At 41.6% G+C, this 24,564-nt stretch overlaps 1 protein-coding gene across 4 annotated transcripts in view; it reads left to right on the forward strand.

Moving 5' to 3' along the window:
• Positions 1–24,564, forward strand: part of LOC127388250 (OX-2 membrane glycoprotein-like) — a 37,363-nt gene that overhangs the window by 4,910 nt on the left and 7,889 nt on the right. For 3 of the 4 annotated variants that reach the window (XM_051627576.1, XM_051627566.1, XM_051627584.1), the window contains exons 5-6: positions 1,333–1,446; positions 10,126–12,645. In XM_051627576.1, coding sequence (XP_051483536.1) covers positions 1,333–1,442 — 110 coding nt within the window. In that variant the 3' untranslated portion in view covers positions 1,443–1,446; positions 10,126–12,645. Of the gene's footprint in view, positions 1–1,332; positions 1,447–10,125; positions 12,646–24,564 lie in introns of those variants that run through there. The other variant, XM_051627593.1, reaches the window with a different exon arrangement.

Raw genomic sequence — 24,564 nt, forward strand, 5'->3', positions numbered from 1 at the left:
TGCATTTCAGTAATGGTCAGGGAGGAATAGTGTTTTCAGGCAGACAGGAAGGTGATCAGTGGAAGATACCTTGATTTTATGGGGAAATCTTAAATACATCAATGTCATATCTGAATAGCTTGTACTTCTAATTTCTTTCTTCCAACATTCTGTTCTACTGGAAAGACATTCACCCTAGTTCTGTAGATGAGAAATAGAAACATAAAAAGCTAAAGTACCATCCTAAGTTTACAGAGGAACACTGATTTAGGTAGTTTAATTTGTCTAAAAATCCAGAGCCTTAAAAAGAAGACTATTTGAAAATGAGGAAGACATGAAAAGCAGCTTGGGCTTGTGGGGTAGTTCCCAAATTATGGGATCAAGAAGTGATTGTTATAGGAATAGTAGTAAAGAGTCAGATTTGACTTTTAATATATTCTCTCTAAAAGTTCAAAAACAAATTAGTTCTTAATTCTGAGCGACACTGTTTGAAAAAGCAATATAAATCTTTATGTCCTGTCTCAAGTGCAATATTCTTTTGTTTTGACCTTTTAAAAAGGAAGTGTGTGTCTCAGAAAGCGTGAAACTAAGACTTGTTATTCTTTGCTAGGGAATGAAAAATGAGGTAGTAGTTTGTTGTTTTAACAATTTATATTTTAGAGAAAGAGAAGTTCAAACAAATAGTTCAGATTAGCTTTGTTAAAAGATAGGATAGTTTTGGCTTGGTTCATATGAATTTTAATTCAGAAAGTTTTCCTGCTAACATCAGTGAGCACTGAAATGAGTCTTTGCATGATCATTTTGATTAATGGCAGTCAAATTAAATGGCTAATGTCTAGCCAGGAAGGGACATTTACACTCTGATGTTGGGTAGAGCTACTTGCAGGCATCAAAACATAGCCTGTCTTTTTTCTGAAAGTTAGTTTAGCCTTTGCAACAGTGATAAGTGTTTAACAGTAAAAGGAATAGGTTTTACTTTACAAACAGAAAACTAAAATTCTGGATGAACAAAAAAACTCTTCGGAAAGACTTGTATAAAGTTCTGCTTGTGTACTCATGCCAACTACCATCTCAGAGATGGGATGACAGTTTTCTTTGCCATGGTTGAGCGTGAGCACATCTTTTCTTCACAAAGCTTTTTGTGTGAGCAAGTAGGTTTGTCTTCAAAGACACCCACATTCATTTTCTCTTTTGAACAATTTCTGCTTTCATGTAGCTTAGCGATAACTTTCACTATCTCGATGAGGATCCACTCTCATTAATCAAACATCCTCTTGGCTCCTTTTGCTCTTTTTCATATATAAACTGGCTGAGTTTCATGTTTTGTTTTTTCTTGTTGTTTTGCTTTTACAGAAGGGGGAGCCTCATTGCTTTGGCTGACGATTCCTGTGGGCATTTTAATTGTCATAATTCTGATTCTGGTAACTATGTGCTGGAGGAAGAGGATATGCAGCAGGGGTTGAAGTGGTGAGTCACTGATGCATGGAAGCCAGCTGTTTTTGTCCCTGATAAGGTGTGGTCCTCAGTAGAGAAGAACAATAGTGTGTTGAGATAACAGTGGGTATGAAACTTATATTGGACAAGTAAACTTTATGTGAAGTGTTTACAGTTACTAGAGGTTGCCTCAGATGCATATAATTTTAAGAGCTGTTTTCCCACTTAAACTGCCAAGGGACAGTACAAGACTACAAATTATGAGGGGAGAATCCAAGCAGAGCAGGACATGGTGCTCATGGTTTGCCTTCAGGCAGGAGTCTCTGCAGAAGTGATTCAGTGGTCTTTTGAATTTTCATGGAGGCCCACAAAGGTGTTGAGTGTAAGGACACTCAGAATTTTTCGGAAAACAGATATGTTGGAGAGAAAGCCCACAGTGACGTGCCATCAAGAGAAGAGCTTTCTTCTCACAGATCCCTCTTTGTATTTTTAAGACAAACAATGTAATGTTATGGAGAAGTGTGGGTCTACTTCCTAATGATTAACTAAGAAGAAATTGGAGTTGGTCGTTTTATGTGTGATGACCTGATCATGAATCAACTCCACTTTCTAGTCTTAATTACTAATAACAGAATGAAAGGAGTAAGTTGGAGGAGGGAGGAGGCCTTAGGCTTCATAAACCACAGAAATTTGATGGTCATTGGTAGCTTCGCTATTGCTTAACTAGGTCAAATTGATGTGTCTGGCTTTAAATTCTACTAACATATTTAGAAACACTAGCACTCATTAACCCAGTTCCTGAATATTTAGACACTTAATTATGATCATGTGATATAAGGTAAACAAGTGTTTCTGGGAGTATCAGACTATTATGAACTTGGACCTAGAGCATCTCCTGTTAAGAGGGGTTTATCTAGTAAATCTGCTACTGCCTGAGACACAAGTCTTCACCGAGAAGAAAGAGAAATGAACACTTCTTACACCCCTAATATAACTTCTTAATTGTAAAATGTATGTGAGTTTTCCCAATGATTCTGTAAGCAATACCAAAGATAAATTATCTGTTGAATTTTCAGACCAGCCTGGAAGTTCAAAGGCTATGGAGTTGGTTCTTACTTTTTTTTTAAGGATCAGAAGGAAAAGGTGGAATGGTCAAGTGAAAGATGTATCTTTACTGTAGAACTACCATTCAAAACACAAATGAGCTTATACTAAGCAGACCATGAAGGAGAGATCTTGAGGCAGAGGTGATCTGGCAGAGGTCTGGGATCAACTGTTAGAGTGGATCAGTAAGTGACGAGGCAAAGAGAGTGCTAAAAAGGCTGGTGCTGCCTCGCAGATTTTTGGAGCACCTTTGTTGCATGGCAGATAAGAACCACACTGGGATGCTGTGATGCTGTGACTGATCTGGTGACTGAAGCAGGAGCCGGGTCAGTCAGTGAAACATGGCTCGACCAGACCAAGTTGTTCATGTTTAGACTAGGCTGAGGATGTTAACACACTGCTGTGGTTGCCCTCTCCCTGGAAGTGTTCAAGGCCAGATTGGATGGGGCTTGGAACAACCTGGTCTAGTGGGAGGTGTCCCTGCCCATGCAGGGGGGCTGGTACTAGATTACCTTTAAGGTCCCTTCCAACCATTCTATGATTTAAGTGCAATGAGCAGGCTGCAATGGATCACCAGTTGTAACTTCACTCATGCTGGAGGTTTCTCGGTGCTACTCTTCTAATAGAAAGTTACACCATTTCCTGTGTGGCTCAACTAACAGACCTCAGCTGTAGACCACACTAACATAAAGTTGGTCCAGTTAGCAAGCCAAGTGCCTGGATTGAAACAAAATAAAATCTACTAGTCTGAACAAATTCCTGTGATTTACCTGTCACATACATGTCTCAACCTGAATGCTTCCCACAGCATCAGTTGTTTATTTCAAGGTTTACAGGATACTTGTATTTCAGCCTGGCCAATTAAAATGCTTTATAGTGAATTCTCAGGATGTAGCAGCCTGCAGGGGAATAAAATTCCATGCAAACAATTTTCTGCAGGCTTGTGGTGGTCTGTGAGGAAGGGCCATTTCACAAATGGATATAAAGGCCAGTGTGTTTAGTTGGTTGTTTTTTTTAGCATTGGTATGTTGATCTGTCTTGGCTAGCTTGTGCATGTTTTGCCATGCGAAAAGCTTTAGAATTATCAATTAGTATATTTGTGTTTAAAAACACTAACAACAGGACAAAGAATTATTTGAGCTTGTTATTGAATAGCTATGATGCAACCTAAGAAAACTGGTGAACCTGCAAGAAGAAAACTTGAAGACTCATAGGGAAAAAGACTTGGTCATATAAAAAAAACCGTTCTGCAGAATGTGCCAGCGTAGCAATGGGGTTTTTCTGTTTGGAATCTGAAACATTTAGGTTTCCTTCAAGTGGAAATTTTGCAAAACTTAGATTAAGCAGCATTGAAGTCTTGGTTTCAAGGTGTTTGTGTCTGAATATGGCCAGTTAACTGTATTTCAAAGAGAGGTTTAGCCTTTGTACCTCAAATGTTACACAAGAGCTATTAGATTGAAAATACCTCTTTGATATCAGCTAGAGATCACTTAATACCTGAACAGGAATTTAAGACACTCTGATTATTATTTGCAGCGACTTCCAAACTTAAAAAAATTCTATAGATTCAGGCCTGTTAAACTGCACATGGCAACTTGCCTGATCAGCCATAATGCATAGCTATTGGGCACCTAAACTTTGGTAGCCACAGATGTCCTGAAAGGTTGGGAAATATGAAAGTCTGGTGCAGGAGATTCCAGTTACTTGGGAAACTTTACAAGACCAGGTACTTGCACACATCTTCCATTGCTTTGTTTACAGTAAAAATAGGAATTATTTCTGGAAGAACCATAATTGCAGTGTCCTTTGGTGTGTTTATTTAGTTTGGGGAAGGCTGTGTGTCTAAGCTTTGGCTTAAAAATTATGACAAATCTTGTTTTATCTGTATGACTTGGCTTGTTTTGTCAGTCAATTCGCTTTGACATACAGCTGGTTTTCTTAACAGTGAAAGGCTGGGTGGTTGCGATAAACATAGTAGCAGGTCAGCCTACCGAGACTTTTCAGAACAACTTTTTCCTGAAGTGATAGCTGAATAGCAGCCTTTCAGATGATAAACTTAGGACATAACTCCCTCTTTCATAAGTCAGATAGATAGAGCACGCCTTTCTGGTAGAGGAACTGGTCTTTGGCCATTGAGTCCCAGTTGGAAAGGCACGTTTTAGAAATATGTTGATTTCCTCTCATGTGTGGCTTTATCATGGGTAGGAGATTGTATTTGTCTTGTTTTGAGTTGCAAAAAGCATGGGGTGTTATAAGTGAAAGTTGTTTTGCTTGGAACAGCTTCATTCCTTTACCCTTCTAAACATCACTCTCAAAAAATCCCATCAAAAATAAACCAACCAACCAAACAAAAAAACAAACAAACAAAAAAACAAACAGTGTAAAAACATTGTAGCCAAAGAGATCTAAACAGGGCTAATGAGGGGAGAAATAAAAAACAAAACACCAAACATACAAAAATGTCAATGGAGGGGTAATTCTGCTGTCAGGCTGCCTATCAGGTTTCCCATAGACATAAATATTTTGGAACCAAAGTAAAAATGTTTTTTTGGATTTAATTGCTCACTGCTTTCAGACAGCTCCTATTCTGTCATACATCACTTCATTTTCTGTTCACGAAAATGTGCCTGGCAGTACCCTCCAGCCTCACATATATAGAGAGAGAGCAGAGGGGAAGGAGAAGGAAGGGAAGGCAGATGGATGAACTCGGGTTTCTTGGGGCACAGCTGGGATTTTTGTCTGAAAGGATGGAATAAATCCTGGTTTTGACCAGCAGTATGAGGGTAGCAGTGTAGGAAACATCTCAGAGCTTGTCCTGCCTATACGAAGGAGAAGTGTCGAAGTGTACACTACTGAAAACAACACCGTTTCTTTGCAAATGGAAGCCTTTACTGTGTGTGATTAGTATGTTTCTATCTTGTGCATCATATCTGTGGTTGTATTTAATTATGAAATAATTTCCAGTCTTTTGCTCTGCTTTTCAATTCCAACAGTAGGGCTTTGTATATCACCAGAAAATAAAATGCCAGGCAGCTGAAAGAGAGAAAAATAGAGCTTCTGTGATATATTAATAGTTGCCTTGCTGTTTCAATTTGCTGTTTACTTCCTTGGTACTGGATTGAGAACAGCCTTGAGGAGAAGGACCTGGGGGTGTCGGTCGCTGAAAAGCTCAACGTGAACTGGCGATGTGTGCTTGCAGGCCAGAAAGCCAACCATGTCCTGGGCTGCATCAAAAGCAGTGTGGCCAGCAGGTTGAGGGAGGTGATTCTCCCCCTCTACTCTGCAATTGTGAGACCCCACCTGGAGTACTGTGTCCACTTCTGGAGCCCCCAACACAGGAAGGACATAGAGCTCTTGGAGTGAGTCCAGGGGAGGGCCACAAAGATGATCAGATGGCTGGAGCATCTCTCAAATGGAGACAGGCTGAAAGAGTTGGGGCTGTTAAGCTTGGAGAAGAGAAGGCTCTAAGGAGACCTTTTTGCGGCCTTTCAGTACCTGAAGGGGCCTATAGGAAAGCTGGGGAGGGGCTTTTTACAGGGGCATGTAATGATAGGATGAGGTTTAAGCTGGAAGAGGGGACATTTAGGTTAGGCACTAGAAAGAAATTCTTTAGTGTGAGGGTGATGAAACACTGGAAAAGGTTGTCCAGGAAAGTTGTGGCTGCCTTATCTCTGGAAGTGTTCAAGGCCAGGTTGGATGGGGCTCTGAGCAACCTGGTCTAGTGGGAGGTGTCCTTGCCCATGCAGGGGGGTTGGAACTAGATGGTCTTTAAGGTCCCTTCCAACTCAACTCATTCAGTGATTTTATGATGTGTCTTACTCTTCTACGCAAAATGTAAGGATGCCATATAATTTTTAATTTTTTTTTTCAAAGCCATGTAAAGATAGCAGCATAAATTTGGTCTCAAGTATCAGTGACACTCTGAAATATCAAATGATACATTGAATAAATAATAATAATGAATATGATATTGAATAAATATAATTAATTTAATAAATATAAAAATAAAACATTGTCAATGTGATGCCCGTGTACAAGAAGGGCTGGAAGGAGGATCCAGGGAACTACAGATCTGTCAGCCTGGCCTGGGTACCAGAGAAAATAACAGAGACGCTCATCTTGAGTATGCTCATATGACAGGTGCAGGACAGCCAGAGCATCAGGCCCTGCCAGCATGGGTTCAGAAAATGCAGGTCCTGCTTGACTAAGCTGATTTCCTTCTATGACCAGATGACCCGCCTGGTGGATGAGGGAAAGGCTGTGGACATTGTCTATCTGGACAGAGCTTTTGACACTGTCTCCCACAGCATTCTCCTAGAGAAGCTGGTGGCACATGGCATAGACAGGTACGCTCTTCTCTGGGTAAAAAGCTGGTTGGATGTCCAAGCCCAGAGAGTTGTAGTGAAGGGGGTTGGATTCAGTTAGTGGCTGCTCACCAGTGGTGTCTCCCAGGGCTCCGTTTTGGGACCAGTCTTGTTCAGTGTCTTTATTAGCGATCTAGATGAGAGGATTGAGTACCTCCTCAATAAGTTTGCAGACAACACCCAGTTGGGTGGGAGTGTTGATCTTGAGGGTAGGAAGGCTCTGCAAAGGGACCTGGACAGGTTGGATTGATGGGTGAAGGCCAATTGTATGACATTCAGTAAGGCCAAGTGCTGAGTCCTGCATTTTGGTCACAACAACCCCATGCAACATGACAAAATTGGGGCAGAGTGGCTGGAAAGCTGCCCAGAGGAATAGCACCTGGGATGTTGGTTTTCAGGCATCTTAAACATGAGCCAGCAGTGTGCCTGGGTGGCCAAGAAGGCCAACAGCACCCTGGCCCACATCAGAAATAGTGTGGCCAGGAGTAGTAGAGAAGTGATCATGCCTCTGTACTCGGCATTGGTGAGGCTGCACCTCAAGTACTGTGTTCAGTTCTGGGCCTCTCACTGTAAGAAGGACTTTGAGTTGTTGGAGCGAGCTCAGAAAAGGAGCAGCCAAGCTGGTAAAGGGTCTAGAGAACAAGTTCTGTGAGGAGAGGCTGAGGGAATTTGGATTGTTTAGTTTTGAGAAGAAGAGGCTGAGGGGAGACCTCATTGTCCTCTACAACTACCTGAAAGGAGGTTGTAGTGAGGTGGCTGTTGGCCTCTTCTCCCAAGTGAACAACAATAGGACAAGAGGAAGTATCCTGAAGTTGCAGTAGGGGAGGTTTAGATTGGATATTAGGAAGAATTTCTTTACCCAAAATAGTGGTCAGGCAAACAGCCTGCCCAGGGTGGTGGTGGAGTCAACATCCCTGGAGGTATTAAAAAAACATGTAGACATGGCACTTAGGACATGCTCTGGTGAGCATTGTGTTTTTTTCTGGGTTAACTGTTGAACTTGGTGAATTTAGAGGTTGTTTCAATCTGTGACAGTTCTGTGATTCTGTAATATTCTATTTTGTGTATTACCAAAACCAGGGAAGTTGGTTTACTTTTCAATTTACAAATCTGTTTATGGCTTTGTGCACTCCCTGTCTCACAGTCATATTCTGAACTCTGCAGTGTGTGGTTTCCATATTTAAAGAAAAAAATTGGCTTAGTAGTAGGTACATAGTAAGTTTTAAAAAATCCACATAATGTTGCCTTCAGATCAAATTCTGTCATAATCTCAAATACTGTTTGGACAGGTGTTGATAGTTGTAGTTTAAGGGCCACAAAGTACAATGTAATAACTTTAAGGGCCACAAAGAACAATGTAATAACTTATCTGATTCATTCAATATTGTATTAATAGGAAATGGGGAATGCCTGAGTCTTCTTTTTCTTCTTTTTTATATTTGTTTTTAATAAATAATTTATATTGCATACAAATAGATCAATACTAAACTTGAAAATTCATCCTGTCATGTTATGTGTCTTTTGTTTGGAAGTGCCTCCTGATTTTTTTCTTTTTTCCCTGTTAAAATACGCAGTAAGTCTTTTACTCACTGTCAGTTTTGTTCATTCAGAAAGGGACGTTACAATTGTCCAGCTAATTTCAAAATACCTTATTACATTTCTGGGAGATGCAAGCGAATCTCAAGCCATGCTTACACTGAGGCAAAGGACGAAATTATGGGATGCACTGTGTAGTCCAGATGGCTGCAGAGCCAGCTGCAGGGCTGGCTGACAGTACTCTGCAGCACATGGCTGCTACTCCAGCCTTTACCTGAGGGCAGGAACAGTTCATCAACTGATCTTTCCAAATGTCCACCTCGTGTGTGTTAGATCTCCTTCAAGTTCCTGAGCAGGGCTGGCTGCTGCTTAAAGCAAAGGGCAGAATAACCACTGAGTTATGACATGACACTGCAAGTTCCCAGAGAGTGCTCCAAATTACTGGTAGAGCAGAGGCCTGGAGTTATTTTTTTTAACTATGTCTCTTTGGTCCATTTTGTCTAGGCACTGTAGAGGGATTTAGGATAATTTTGAGGAGGAAAGACAACCCCTGGGGAGAGGTAGAGAAAATAAACCTAGCAGTTGCCTTCTATAGGGTACTGTAAGCTGGACTGATTTTTAAATCTTGGTGATTAAAATCACCAGGCAAAAAGTTTTGATTTAAATCTTCCAGTGTAATTCTATTTTCTCCTCTGTTTTCATTAGCTTACTTAAAACTAAATGTTTGTTTTGGCTGTACTGTCATAACTGCAGTTTTTCCTTTTGTGATCATAAACTGAAATTCACATGTAAATTGGTGTCTTGTGTAATATAAGCTACCTGGGTTTTAGCCCAGTATTTTTTCAATACTGTATTTCCTCTATATTGGAAAAGTTTTCTGGCAACTCTACCAAACGTGTAGCTTTGGCTTACTCCCAAGGCAGAAGGGTCTGCAAAACAGCACTAGCCCTTCTGCAGGTAGTAAATGGCTTTGAATGGATTGCTGGTGAACTGTCTAGTTTATCCCCACCCAAGGGGAAAATTCTGCTGCATAGTGTGTAGCATGACATTCTCGTAACTGTTTTTTCGAGGCTTTCTCATAAATATACTCCCGAAGGAATTTCTGTTGCCTAAGGACAAAAAGGAAAAAATAAACAACATGGTCCTTTTTCCCCACCGGTTTTAAGACTGTTCCTCTTTGGAGTGTAACAAAATCATGAGAGGGCTGAACATCCCTTTTGAAAGGTCTGGGGGGGGGATGTTGTTAGTGCAGAGTAAGCTGGATGGAGTGAGCACTGGCCCCTGGGAGCAGTGCTGCCTGCTGTCGGCATCTCCTGCCGTGCTGGGCTCAGGCATTCTGGGTTTAGGCACAGATTCTTCTACATAACCACACTTTGTGTGGCAGGTGTGTGCCTGTGCTGTTAAAGGTGAGGTAGCTTCTTAAATCTAAGGTATGATCTGTAGTGAAAAAAGAAAGAAAGGGTGAACACAGATTGAAGCCTGTTTCATTGTGTTTTAGGAAGCTGTGCAACTTAAGTACAGCAGAGAAGGTCCTGCAGTTGTTCACCAAAGGGAGAGTGTCCCTGTTTAGTGACTGTCCCTCCTGACTTTTCCCACTGTGCATTTCTCCCCTTCTGCTCGAGTAGCAGCCCCACTGCTCAGCAGGACTTGAGGCAGCAATACAATTGCTGCAAGTCATCCTTTTTCCTGTTTTTTCTTTATCTTCTAGGTTGCCGGAGAATTTCCATTCACCTACTGACTGGTTCATTACAGCCCAGAAGCCAGAAGTCAACATCACAAGCAGTGACTTGACTGGCTGGAAAGGAACAGGAATAAAAGGGAAATACCTCACATACACTACCCTATCTAGGCACTGAGATATCACTGAAAACAATAGTGCAATGTTTTTTTTATCCAGTCTAGATGCTTAATTATAACAAGTAGGACCAGAGGGACCACGTAGTCTGTTCCTTTGCTGCCAGGCAAAATCTACTTTGCTCGCACCACTCTTGGTACTGCTAGTGTGCAAAATATGTTTGCCTTCTTCCAGCTGAGTTTTGAAAATGCCCCCAGATGGAGGCCCTGCAAGCTCTCTGGAGATCTTCTTCCAGTGCTTAATCATTCTTCACAGTGAAGAAGGGTTTAATTTTTACTAACATCTGTCTGCAAATTCATTTGCAGCAACTCTCTGTTCATTGACCTCTTCCTGATATGTAGTTTTCCTACTTTTATCCAGCTGATCTGACTCCTTTTCTCAGCCAATGGCTGTGTTGCTATACTCTGTCTGGAGAGACCTGCTGGACTCAAAACCACAGGACTCAAGCCAATTCTGCTTAAATTGTTGAGGATGAGCAATAGAGCTCCAAGCAGGCATCAGATGAGAGGCAGTAACAGCCACAGTTGGGAAGGAGAGTTGTGGTCACTGGGGCTAAGTCCAGCTGGAGGCCTGTGAGTAGTGGTGTCCTCCAGGGGTCAGTACTGGGTCCAGTCCTGTTCAATGTATTCATTGACTACCTAGATGAAAGGGACAGAAAGTACCCTCAGCAAATTTGCTGATGATACAACACTAGGTGGATTGGCTGACATGCCAGAAGGCTGTGCTGCCATCCAGCATGATCTGGACAGGCTGGAGAACTGGGCGGGAAGAAACCTAATGAAGTTCAACAAGGTCAAGCGTAGAATACTTCATGTGGGGAAGAACAACCCCATGTACCTCTACAAGTTTGGGGGTGACCTGCTGAAAAGCAGCTCTGTGGAAAAAGACCTGGGAATCATGTCTGACAACAGTCTGACCATGAGCCAGCAATGTGCTTTTGCAGCCAAGAGGGCCACTGGCATCCTAGGGTGCATTAAGTAGCCAGCCTGTTGAGGGAGGTTCTCCTCCCCCTCTATTCTGCCCTGGTGAAACCCCACCTGGAGTATTGTGTGCAGTTATGGGCTTCCCAGTTCAAGAAGGACAAGGAACTAGTGGGGAGAGTCCAGCACAGGGCCACTAAGATGATTAAAGGACTGGAGCATCTGCCATATGAGGAAAGGATGAGAGAGCTGGGTCTGTTTAGCCTAGAGAAAAGGAGGCTGAGGGAGGAATCTCATCAGTCCTTATAAATATCTAAAGGGTGGATGTCAGGAGTACGGGGCCAGATTCTTCTCAGTGGTGTACAGTGACAGAACAAGAGGCAAAGGTCACAAACTGGTACACAGGAGTTTTAACCTAATATTAAGAAAATGCTTCTTTACTTGGAGGATAGAGCACTGGAACAAGCTGCACAGGGAGGCTGTGGAGTCTCCATCCCTGGAGATGTTCAAAACCCACCTTGAAGTGTTCCTGTATAATCTGCTCCAGAGGATCCTGCTCTAGCACGGAGGTTGATCTAGATGATCTCCAAAGTTGTCCCTTCCAACCCCTACCATTCTGTGACTCTGAAAGAAGATTTATAAGTAATTTATTTTATTTGGGTTTTCTTGCTATTCCTGAAGTGCTGGGGGGTTTTAATATATAAATGAGGAGAAGGAAGCAAAGCCCAGCAGTGCAAGTGTTGGCATACCATCTTTCTTTTTAGGCCTAAGTGTTCAGAACCAGTATTTTGTTGGTTCCAGAGCAGTGGCCTCTCTAGAATCTGGTAAAAATCTGTGTGTGTGTGTGTCTGCGAGTATTACATAAGTTAGAGATGATGTTTGCTGTTACTATCATAGGTGTAATATGGATTATTTATTTTTTATGTGTGTATATATATATATAGCACTTTTTCTAATTATATATATATATATATATGATCTAGCCAAAACAGCAACTAATCCATTTTAATATATTTTTTCTGGTTGTTTAGGATACCAGAAATGCTTCATTGTAAGTTAAGTTTTTTTGTGTTTTTGATTTAAACTTTGCTTCTTTTCTGTACCGAAAGTGGGACTTCAGGGGCTTTTTAAGATGTTTTGGTTTGGGTTTGGTTTTTTTGGTATAGGTTTGTGGTTGTTTGGGTTTGTTTGTTATTTTAATTTGAAACAATGCAACTTTTGAGATAAATTTGCAGAAGAGTTTTTGACCACAACTGCCACAGTTTACTTCAGTTAACTTCAATCAATCAAAAAATGGTATTTTATGCTGTATTTTAGAGGCATTGTGTGTGTCATGTTTGTTGCTTAATTATTTTTTATCTGAAGTTACATGTTCTGTTGATGCATTGGCTGTCCTGTTTTTCTGTATCTGCCTTTGCTGAAAAGAAGCCGAATAAAGCAATTTTGAATGTAAGACCTCATGATTCCTTTCATTTGTAGCACAGTGCTTGCGAGCTTTTATAAACCTACGAGACACATCACACATGAACTCTAAATGTGTAACTTATTTCTCTGGGAAAGGCAGCAGGGATCTGTTGTATTCTTTAAGACATATGACCTTTTGAGGTGAATTGCAAAACCTCAGTATTTTTTCGTTTTTGTGGTATCAGCTTGCACTTTTCTTGTTAAGACATGATAATGAGAAACTTGGGTCTAGTTAAAAGGACAGCTGACTCCCTAAAGGAGCTGAGCCTTGTGGGATTATGTCCTGTGTCTTCCAATACCAGTGGAAGGCATTAGTTTATTGCTTGTCTGAGCCCTACCAGCTGGCGACATATGATAGGCTATGCAGTGATTCCAGAGGTTTTGGGATTGCAACATAAACTCCCACTCTTGATTTTTCAGGAAGACAAATGGTTGCTACTGATGGTTTCTGAAGAACTTCTTACTAGATGCTGGCCAGAAGTGCAAGTTTTATTGCTGATGCACTTCACCCTGAGTTAGTAGCTTTCTCTCCTGGGAAGTTGGTGCTCTGAGAATCAGCTGGGTCACCTCTCTCTGCACAAAGGGAAGGTATTGAGCCAGCAGCACTACTGACTTGAGCGTGGAGTAGAGCTGCCTTTTCCCAGGCAGAAGGGCAGTGTTACCAAGCAGAAGAGCAAAAGGGCTGCTTGCTGTAGACCAGGAGCTTCTGGCAGAGCTGGGTCAAGTGTGGCTTGGCCCACCAGCCATAGATGAGTTGTGATGGCAGAGCAGGGCAGGAACCAGTGAGGGCTGGGGTGGTTCAGGCTGAGGCTGAAGTATGATAACAGGGTTGAATGACCTTAGAGAAAGTAGATTGACCACCCTTAACCTCACAAAAAGTAAGTAAATGTAGAATAGCAGGTTACCCCAAGGAAACTGTAGGGTTGCTAATAAAATCTGTAGAAGGCTGCTTTTATGGCTGACATCCTGCACCACAGAAGAAGCTGTCAAGATGTTTGCTTTTGGTTTTGAGTCACAACAAATTGTTTAGTTCTTACAACTGTGTCCTCTCTTTCTGTGCTTTTGTCCCTGGCATACTCAAGGATGCCATTATTCTTTCTCTTGAATTGTGCAGACGTATGGGGGCAGGAAGGTGAAGTGTCTGCTAGAACAACTTCTATGCATGGCTGCAGTGATGGAAAGAGTGACTTCAAAACTTCAGCAGGTAGGGCTGGGTTTCTAGTAAAGAAAGAGTTTGAAAAAAAAAATTCAAAATACTACTTTGATAGCAGTATTTTGCCTTGCCACACTGACCACCCAGCTCAAGGTCAGGGCAGCTGCTTCAGCTGCCTCTAAAGAAACGGCAAATGCATGCTCAGGTTTTTTTCCTGTATCCTTTCCTCATCCTTCACTGATCCATGACTTTTGTCCTCTGCACAATATATTTCCAGTTTCCAGGTCTGAAAAGTAGACTTCCTGGATGCTTCTGAGTTACTTCTCCCTGTCATGTCATCCCATGTGCCTGCCTGCCTCACTCCTGTGTCACCTGGCAGCTGCCCTGCTAACTAAAATGCTGTTTGCTCTGAAAGCCTGGCAGCAGCTGTTCTTAAAGTCTGCTGCACAACAAGATGGAAGGAAGTACAGGATAATTTTAGAAGCTGAGAGTATGTGTGAGTGGGGGTTGTCTGGATTTTTTTTTTCCTTAAGATCGGCTGAAGTTAGCAGCAGAATCAGTACTGAACAAGAATTTGCATGTTTATGACTAGTATTTATCACCCAGAAAGTCTTGAAGAGCTTTCAGCTCAAAGTTGAAAGTAGCTAAATGTGTTTTTCTGAAACCATGTACAGTCTGCAAAATTCATTTTCTGTATGTAGGTATCACCTTCTGCCTCCTCTCTGTCACCTCGTGCCATTTTTCATTCTGAGGAGGGTGTTTTCTGTTTCCATGGCCCTTAACCTCATGACATCCAGCTGGAAACCTCTGCAGCCTTCTGCAGGCCTGTTTCTGTACAGTCAGTTGCCTAAGGATGTGCTGATCATTTTTCAGGCAGAAGAAACTTGCTTCATAGTGTTGACAGCAGGTCTGAAAGCTCACCAGCACTGGTGCTGGGGTGGCAAGCATGCCTGCTGACTTTCAGCAACTTTCATTCATTATCTTAAAAAAAAAACCACCTGGATGGAACCTGAGGCAGGCTTGTCTACCCTGTCTTAGTAGGAAAGTGTGCGGTGGCAAGTTTTTTAGTCAGGCCACAAGTGCTGAAGCCCTCAGGCCAAAGCAAGAGAGGCAATCTGCAGCTTCTGCATGCAAAAAGGATTGGTATCTCCCTTGGGGACAGAGTATCCTTCTGGCACAGACTGTGTAGGGATAGCCCAAAGAAACTCGGTGCTTTGAGTCACTGCCTGCAAGAGGGAAATGTGGCAGCCTGGGCAGACGGAACTGGGCAGTAAAGAGTAGGATTGCAGCCCTGGCCTTGCTAATCTGGGTTTCCTTAAAGAAACGGAGGAGGTGGATTTCCTTACTGATTGCAGCCTGCTAAATAGTGTCTGGAACACAATGTAGCTGAGTGTAGTAGGCCAACAAAAGGAAGTGGGGTGTTTCCTACTGCTTTTCTGCCACTCCTTGGCAGATGAAGAATCATGAATCAGATAGATACCTACTTGTTCTGGCAGCGGTAAGTTAACAAGCTATTAGTTAATGTATTTCATTGAGGAAACATATGGCGAGATAATGACTGATTTATATTTGCTTTCACCCACTCGTAGAGTGTTTTATAATTTTAGCTCCTTTCTTCCTTATTATGTCCTGGCCTGTTCAGCCTTCCATGACCCTTGGTGTCTCAATCCTGAACAAGTCCCTTTCTGGTTGCTCTTTTGTTCTTTGCAAACGACTGCATGAACAGTGCTATTTTCTTGCTTATCTGGACATGGTCTCTATCTGACTGCTCTGTTTCCGTCTCTGATACCTAAAAGTTCACAGCAGTCACTGCATCATGTGCAGGTGTTGTTATCTTTCTGAGTCACAGGAACCACATGGTGAAAGTAGCTCTGTTGGAAGCTTGTCCTTGATCCAGAAGGCAGCCTCTCTACAAAAAGCAAATAACCTGGACACCAGTAGACAGATCTGGGGAAAATAGAGGTGACTGTCTGCAGGAGCTTCACAAAGCCCAAGTCCTAGGCACACACTGCCTGAAACTCCTGTGGAGCCCACTGACAAATCTTCTCCTCCCTTGGTGGACTGCATGACTGTTCCATCAAGGTGCATGGAAATAGAGAATGAGCAAATGTTGGCCCAACTGAGTAACGTGATCCGTGTTTCCTGGTGGAGAAAAATGGAAGCGTATTTTCACCACTGTTGCCCTAGTTTTAAGCTTGATTTTTATTATGCAGCTGGGGATTTCAGCTAACTGATTTTTATGCAGGAGCAATAAATACTGCCTCCTTTATCACAGAACAGCCTGGAATAAAGAAGTCAAAAGGTAACTCTGAAATCCATTTGGTAAGGCTTGTTTTCTCACTGAACCAACCAGTATGGTAGCAGGCACTCTGTGTTGATGAGAACAGCACTAGGAAAACACATGAGGCTTTGATGGAAACACGGAGAATATTTTCTTGGACACCACAGAAGGCATAGTAACAGAAGTGAGAGATGGGAAGTCCTGGGGTGAGAAAAAACTTGGCTTGCTTCCCTGCCAGCCCTGTGTGCCCTAGCAGGAACCTGCATGAAAGTGGTTTCCCTGGAAAAGATGAGAGAGAGTTCCTAGTGTCCTGCTCTGCCTCCAAATCACATGCCTGGAGTCAAGTAGCAGCTTATACATGCTCAGCCCAGATTTCCTCCTCCTGACTGCAGTGGGATTGGAATGCAGTTAATCAAAGGTAAATTCATCGTGCTTGATTCAGAGTGGTGGTAGGATCTCAGACAAACTATTTAGAAATATTTTTGCACTGACCTGTGTAGTGTTTACTGGGATCTGAGATCAATATTTCCATTTTTAGAGAGTTTGTTTCAATGTTATTGTTGATAGGATAGGAGTGCTGTTGACCAGAGCTCTTCTGGAGTGAACAACCCTTCTCTCCCCCCTTCCCCTCCCACCTTCCTAATTTGCAGCTGAGAATCCTTCCTCCTAAACTGATCTGGGAACCAGAGGGGCTAGATAATGTTATTGCATATTGCAGTAGTAATCATGAACTGATATTCTTTTCCCATCTTCTTCACTGCAAAGAGAAATTGTTACTCTGCCCATGTTGACCAACCATGTTTTGGTTTGGCTGCCTGGCAGAACTGCAGTGTTTGAGAAATGGCAGACTGACCACTTGAGAAACTGGAAAATTAGAATTGAAAAAGCTGGAGAAGTTTGGATTCAAGCAGGCTGGCTGTCTTCTAAGCAGAAGTTGTATTTTCACTGGAAGAGTAGAAATCCCAGTGTCAGGGAGTAACTACACAAGTTCATAGAGTGCTCGTAGGAGGTGGCTGGCAGTCTACCAAGAGGGAGAAATGCTGGCAGTCCCTCTGATCTGTTCCCGTCCCTTCCAAATTGGTAAGGGAGCTGTCTGAAGCCCTGTGACTCACCTACAACATCAGGTTGCAGGAGTCACTCAGCATAGCCTTGGTTAACACCCAAGGTTAAGGTGTTTTTACCATGGTGTCCCAGTTGTGTTTCGCATGAAGTGCTCTTTGAGACTGACGTTTTATTTTCTCAGTGCTCCGCTGGCCTTAGCAGTTCAGGTTCATCATGACTATGAGTCTTCAGACATATTTCTGTTAGTGCTCTGCGGGCAGATTTGGGTGAGAAACATTAATCTGATACTATATTTGGGAAAGATAAAACTTTCTGCTATGAGGTAAATGTGGTGCTTAACTGTAGATATAAAGAGCTCTTTATGTCTTTATTTTTGGCATGTAAGCAGCACTCCCATATATGGAAAAATCTCTCCATTCCCACAGGAATAGGAACTGTGTTTCTGTTAGCCAAGGCTGATATTTTCCATCTCCCTTCTGACACAGTTTTGCTGATTAATCTAATCTGTGTAACAAACGGAGGAGTAAAATTAGCCCTAGAAAGCATTATGGAAACCCTGGCATCGAGAAATTGTTACTCTAAAAGTGGGGAAAATGGAGCCATTGTGAAAGGCGGGGCATGCAAACCTCAAATGGTGTAAGCAGCTAGCTGGTCTGACTAGAGAAGATTTCTGGTTTCCTGGAAGCACTCCTCAGGATGTTTTCCCCTTATGTTTAAAGTGAGGTTTCTGCTGCCTGGTGTCCCTTCCTCAAGCTTTTCTGTATCAACAGAAGGGTTGGTATTCTAAGGTTAGAATGGAGATATTCCCAGAAACTGCACAATTGTTTTGTCAGGTCTTTATGACCTTTGAATAAGGTCAAAAGGTCTGAAAATTTGAGGGATTAAGTGGTAAACATTAGGCATTAATTTATTTGTATTATGGGGATAATATGACAAATTATTCAATACAAGCTGTAAATCCTCAGCTCAGGGGGTTTACAGGCCTCTTGGGATAGCACAAGCAGACTTAATTTAATATCCTTGCTCCATTTACTTGCACTGCATACAGAATGCCTGTTTTGATGGGGTGTGTATAATCCATTCCATTACAGAATGGGTTTGGGAAGGTACAGCTGTTATATGCCTACGTGTTTATTATGTATAACTGATTGTATGGGTACACATTTTTTAGCATTTCCTGCTGAAATCTTTGTGTGAGAGGTTTGAGCTGTGTTTAGAATTCACAAACATTTATATCCTTTTTAGAAAATAATTAGCTTTCTCAAAGAGAAATGTCCCTAGAATGGGCATTTAGGTGTAGTGGGGCTGTTGATGCAGCCTGCTCTGTCTCAGTTCAGATATTGCATGATTTAGATGTTTACAAATTGTTCTTCTCTGCTGGCATATACATATATGGTCTATTCTATTATTAAAATAAAGAATTCTTATTCATCTTGTCACAGTGTAAATAATGTTAAGTCAAACCACAAAATATTACTTCATTTACTTTACTGCCAGAAGTTTGGCTTCCAAAAATAGGGTAAATATAAACAATTGCTTTTTTTGGCTTTCCCACTGAAATGGTGAAAGCTGCCTTCACTAGAATAAATAAATATTTTGTGAAGTAAGTGTTGCAAGGTTCAGTAAGTCTTTAACTTAATGCGTTCCATAACATTTTATTTCGCCTTCATAAATTACTATGAAAATGTCTTATGTTAAGGAATAGATAGCTTGTGAATAACACTAATACTAATGTAAAAATCTGCATTTGGACTCCAATTTGCTGCTCTGGTTGAAGATAAAAGGTTACAATAGAAGGCAAAAAACAGAGCAGCGATAAGGATGTACAACAAACTGAATAAGCTGTGCTGAGATTTTAGGTAGAGTTTGGATTTTTTTAATGGATCTCCTTTCTCGGTGGCATTTCCAAACCAGTAACTGTTTGAAGATGGAGTTGCCTCAGTTTGTCTTACCTTGAGTGAAGAATTGTCTTAAAGGAAGAGCTGAGAATAACCTCCACATTGCTTTATACCTTTGTTTTGAGAACACTGGGAGAAAAACAATGGTCGAGCTAGTTCACTTGGCAAAGGAGAGATCCTGAATCTGCTCTGTATGACATGGGGTGCCATCAAGTTTAACTTTCTGAAGAGGAACCTAGGGAGGCCACTTCTTCGCATGATGGAGAGGGTTTTGATGGAGAGTACAAGTCAGAAGCGAGCTGCGCTTCAAGTTGCGGTAGGAGAGCCCCACTCTTTGGAGAGCCTATGCTTGAAGAAACCCCACAAGGAACTTCTTCAGATTTTTGCTGCCTGCATGAACTTGCCTGTTTCCAGGAAAGCTGGTAATATATAATGCTGGTGGTTTTGCTGATCAGCTTCTGTGCTAGAAAGCCAACAAACACCAGACCCATGCAAATTCTTGTGTTTACAAGGTGATCTCTGTTGATATGACTTTAGATCTAGATAATAGGGTGAAATAGAAATATGTGGAAATACAGACCCTAGTATTCATTCTTGCAGAAGACCTTAGAGTACTCCATGTTCCTTCTTGGACAACATGTCTTATTTTATCCTGTTTTAAGATGAATGTGCGTATGAATTTACAACCTAACTTTATGTGCAATTCACTGACTTCTGTCATGTGATCCTGAGATTAATCTGGCTTTGAGGTTACTCTGAGTAGCCCTTTTCCCTAGACAAGTTCTTCCACTGAAAACCAGAATTACTCTTAATCTAAAAAGTTAAATTTGGTTAGTATCTAAATGAGGAGCCTTCACGTTTTAGAAAGAGAAATCTGAAGTCACAGACAGAAATAAAGGACTGCGTATATCTTGTTCCCACCTCATCATGTCCTTGTAGGCAAGTAGTTGCTTCCCAGTTTGATTCCAGACAACTCCATGTTTTTCTGCCTTGAATTGGATTTTGCACAGTACCTTCTAGCAGCTCCTTGTCTGCTCTCAGCTCCTCACAGTGCTTTCTTTAGAGGCTGCAAGTCCTGGGCTCTTCACTGACACTCTCCTGAAGCTCTCTTTTCTAGAACAAATGTAGTGACTTCCAATAAAAAGAGGACTTTTCCTTCCCAATTGCTAACTTGAATGAATCACTTCTGTTCTAAAAATACACATTACCCAAATTGGAGAGAGGAAAAAAAAAAAAAAAGGAAGGCCCCAAACTCCAAAGGCACATCAAGAACTTTACTTCTATAAGTCAAATATTTAGACCTAGTGGAAGACATCTGTGCAGCCTGTGACCATGTTATAGGACCCCCACTAAGCAACTACTGCAGTACAGCTACCTGTGTGCTGCACAGCAGCTCTGTGTGTATGCAGCAAGTCCAAGTTGTCCAGGTATCTTGTCTCCCAGGAAGAAAACATCTGATTTTGCTACATATCAGAGGTTTTAATCTTTCCTCGCAGGCAGTAGGGAATTCCTTAGTCCATAGGTTCTCCTTGGAGGAAAATATTTGAATATGGAAGATGCAATACCAAAAGTATTGTCAGTCTCCCTGTAAAAAAGGGAGATGTGACATAACCCAGGTGTGTAAAGCCAGTGAGTGTAGGCCAGAAAAGATCTTTGTGTATTAATGTGGAGATCTAGCTCTTCTTTCTCATCTTATTTGTGCTATATATGATTGAAGTAGTGTAGGGCAGAAAAGAAAAAGTACTAAGAATGATGCTTCTGTGCCCTAACTTGGACGAAAAATTGTTTTGTCCCATGGGGGTAGAAAGTAAAATTTTTCACAGAATACTAATTTTCAGTGTGTGTTTTCTTTCTGCTCCATAATCTCTAGAGAATGGGCTCTCCGCAACCTCTTGGCTTTCCCACATCCTGAGAAAGTTGAGACTACTTTCTTCACAGTGTGCCTTTTTCCTTTCTCAGCAGTTGTGCAGGAAAAGATGAGACCCACCAGTCTGCCTTGCTGCCTGTGAGCAATACTGTTGATATAATGACCCAGTCCAGAGGGGAAGGGCTGAGCTTTTTTAGTCTTGTAGCAGAACTTTCCAAATGGTTCATTCCCATCCTTTATTTTTTCTACAGGTTTCTGGTGGCTACCACTAATTTCCTATAAGCAAAGCACTGGGGAAGGGAAGACAAGAGACGTACGTGTCAAGGCGGGTTGGTTGCTGAGTTATTTTCTTATTTTGTAGCCTTCACTACTCGAAGCCAGGAAATGTGGTTGAAAATCACTAGGGAGGAACAGAATGTGTAACTACGAGTTTTTGCTCATTAGGAGGGAAAGGGGAGTGGGAGCCACAGTGAGTTATAGCTAGGACAGGAACATGTACAGTGATGTTAATGGTGCAGGTTCACAGGTTTTCTCTGTCTCTCCCATTTTGTGTCTCTTTTGTTCTTGTGTCTTAACTTTTCTCACTACCTACATGCTCTTCCCTCACCCATTGTATTTGCCTTTTTGGCTGTTCACCTGCCATCGTCTTTATAACTTGTCATGCCCAAATGTTATATACATAGTACAGTGGAAACAGCTGAGCGAGCCATGTTTTGACTCCAAGTTGATTGCTTACATTATGGCAGTACTGCTGGAATGCCTATAGATATCCATGGGCAGAATTCATATTGGTGTGGTTGTGAATGGAAAGTTTTGCTTTGGGCTGAAGAAGAGTGTAGAGACACAAATCAAAGGAAAGCTTCATACTGTTTGTTTTCAGCTGTGGATAAACATGTTATGAGGTTGTAGTTAGTCCAGTATGTGTCATCGATTTTGTTAAATTATCAACTCATCCTTTAGATAAATTAAAAAAAAGTGGGCTGAAGAATATTAAAAGGTCCAAATGTGTGAGAGTCCCTTTTTTCCAGAACCTGCTACAGTAAACATGATTAAAAGAAAATTATAAAGGAAACTAGTGCAGACTGTATATCCCGGTATTCCACAGGTGGCTCTTATCTGACTGTCTCACTCCCCATCAGAGAAATGAACATGGCATTGTTTATTTTTTCCATTGTTAGTATCTTAAAGTATTCCACTTCCAGATATGAAAAGCTCTGATTAAATATCATAAACTATAACTTTCCTTGCTATTTTTTCTAATGTTGGGTTTTTTTTTCATTATGTGTATGTTTTGTCATTTCCTTTTTTAACAGAGAACAATTAAAAAGCTGTGAGGATAAGAAGGAAATATTCTGTGCCAATGCTCTTCAAGGTTTGTTCTGGGAAATTATTAGTTAGAGAAAAACAATTTAATTTCAGAAAGATAATGGAAATCTTTTCAGAGATCTAATGTAGTATCACATTCTGGTTTTGCTTCAACTATGCTGAAGTCCTGGAGCAGCAGTGATGCAGCTCCTGCTCCATAATTTATGTAATTGTATTTATGTCCTGGGATGCTTCTGAACAGTAACTGGATATTGGAAATCAAAGGCAAACCCTTCTTTCTATGATTATGAATCACAAGTGTAGTGCCTTCCCTATCCTCATATGAAGCTCTTGCACAGAGACGGGCTGAGGTATTCTTAGACTTTTGGGAAGTCTTTTGAAGGGTGTACCCTGGCAGCCACCAGGGCAAACCCCATCCTGGGGTGCATCAAACAGAACATGTCCAGCCAGTCAAAAGGGGGGGTTACCCCACTGTATCCAGTGTTGATGCAGCCTCACCTTGAGCACTGAGTGCAGTTCTGGGCCCCACGACTTTAGAGGATGTGAAGATACTTGCATGCATTCCGAGGAGGGCTACAAAACTGGTGGAAGGGCTGGAAGGAATGTCGTATGAGGAGCAGCTAAATACTTTGGGTTTGTCCGGTTTGGAGAAAAGGAGGCTGAGGGGCCACCTCATTGCTCTCTGAAGCTTCTTGAGGAGAAATGGAGAAGGAGGTGCTGATCTCTTCTCCCTGGTGCCCAGTGCTAGAACATATGGGAATGGTTCAAAGCTGCATTAGCGGAAGTTTAGACGGGACATTATTAAGCATTTTTTTATTGAGAGGCTGGTCAAACACTGGAACAGGCTTGCTAGAGGAGTGGTCAGTGCCCCACAATGCCTTTAATAACATGCCCTAGCTGTTGGTCAGTCCTGAAGTGATCAGGCAGTTGGACTAGATGATCATTGTAGGTCACTTCCAACTAAAATATTCTATTCTACTCTATTATTTTCTCTCCAGCAAGTTATTCTACATCCTTGTTCCCAAAGGAGGTCAACATCTAATTTGGGCAGTTGCATTCAATTCTCGTCCCGTAAAAATGATGGCCTCCATAAATATCCGGCAGTTATTATTAAACTGATATTCCAGGAAAGATTGTCAAATTGATGGATTACAGGAAACTCTAGAGAAAGTCTGCATTTAAGTAGGTCCCAAGGAGGAGACAGGTCCATGAATCACAGTGATTTGCCAAAGTTAGCTGCAATGCTAACCTGTCTCTAAAACTGGTAACTGTTTTCCTGTTACTGTGTGTTGTCATCAAATATTTATTTAGACAAAATGTAAACTTACTTATTTTTACATAGCTGACAAACCAGCAGCCTTCAGATTCCAGGAGTAGTTATTAGTAAAAACAGAGATAGGCCCATGTTTGGAGTACCTCATGCCCTCTACTGGGTCTGCCTGAGTGGTAGTAAAGCAGAATATTGATTGGAAAGAGATCTGGCAGCAAGAATGTAAACCCCAATATCTTTGGCTTGCAGGAGGCTAGCAAGAGAATGCCAAGGTTGTTAGGTTGACTCCAAATTTATTACCTTCCTAATAATCCAAAGCACAGAGAAAGAAGCAGAGGCTATTCTTTTGCTGAAATATGTTATCTTACCCTGTAAACCAAGCTACAGAGGTGTCCATAGCTTCTGTGGGAGTTGGAGCAGGAGTGTGTGCACTACACATATCACCTTGATCCTTAGATCAAGGAATAAAGACTTGCAGTGGGAATCCATGCTTTAGCCTTCTTCATAGTCCATTTTGCAGAGGGCTTGTGGTTGCAGGGCATTTTTTTTTTATTTTTTTTTTTGTTTAGTGAGATTTCAGGACCATTCTACGTGGAGTAAAATTTTCTACTATGAAATAAGCTCATTAATTACTTTGTGGTTTGGTACCTGCATCTATGGTGCAGCTCATACAAAGATGAGTGTCAGGCACTGATTGGTGTGTGAATTCCTTTTGTGCGTTGAGTGTTTGAAGCTAACTCCATGAGGAATGGAAAAGACCAAGGCATGTCCAGAGACAGCACCTTTGAAATTAAAACAGACTGCCTTTGAAATTTAAAAGCAGAAAGGAGATCCTAAAAGAAGGAGCTTATCCAGATAACAGGATGAATCGTAGGAAAAACAGTGTTACACTTATGTAAATGGAATTTATGAAACGATGGAATGAAAAGTTTATCTGTGTACTCTTAATTCGGCTTCCTCGGGTGTGTGAATGAGCATAGTTTCAATCTACGTTTTCTCTATGGGACTCTCCTTCATTCAGTGAGTAGAGCAGGCAGCGCTCATCTATTTT

Source organism: Apus apus, chromosome 1 (genome assembly GCF_020740795.1).
Source record: "Apus apus isolate bApuApu2 chromosome 1, bApuApu2.pri.cur, whole genome shotgun sequence".
Taxonomy (NCBI): Eukaryota; Metazoa; Chordata; class Aves; order Apodiformes; family Apodidae; genus Apus; species Apus apus.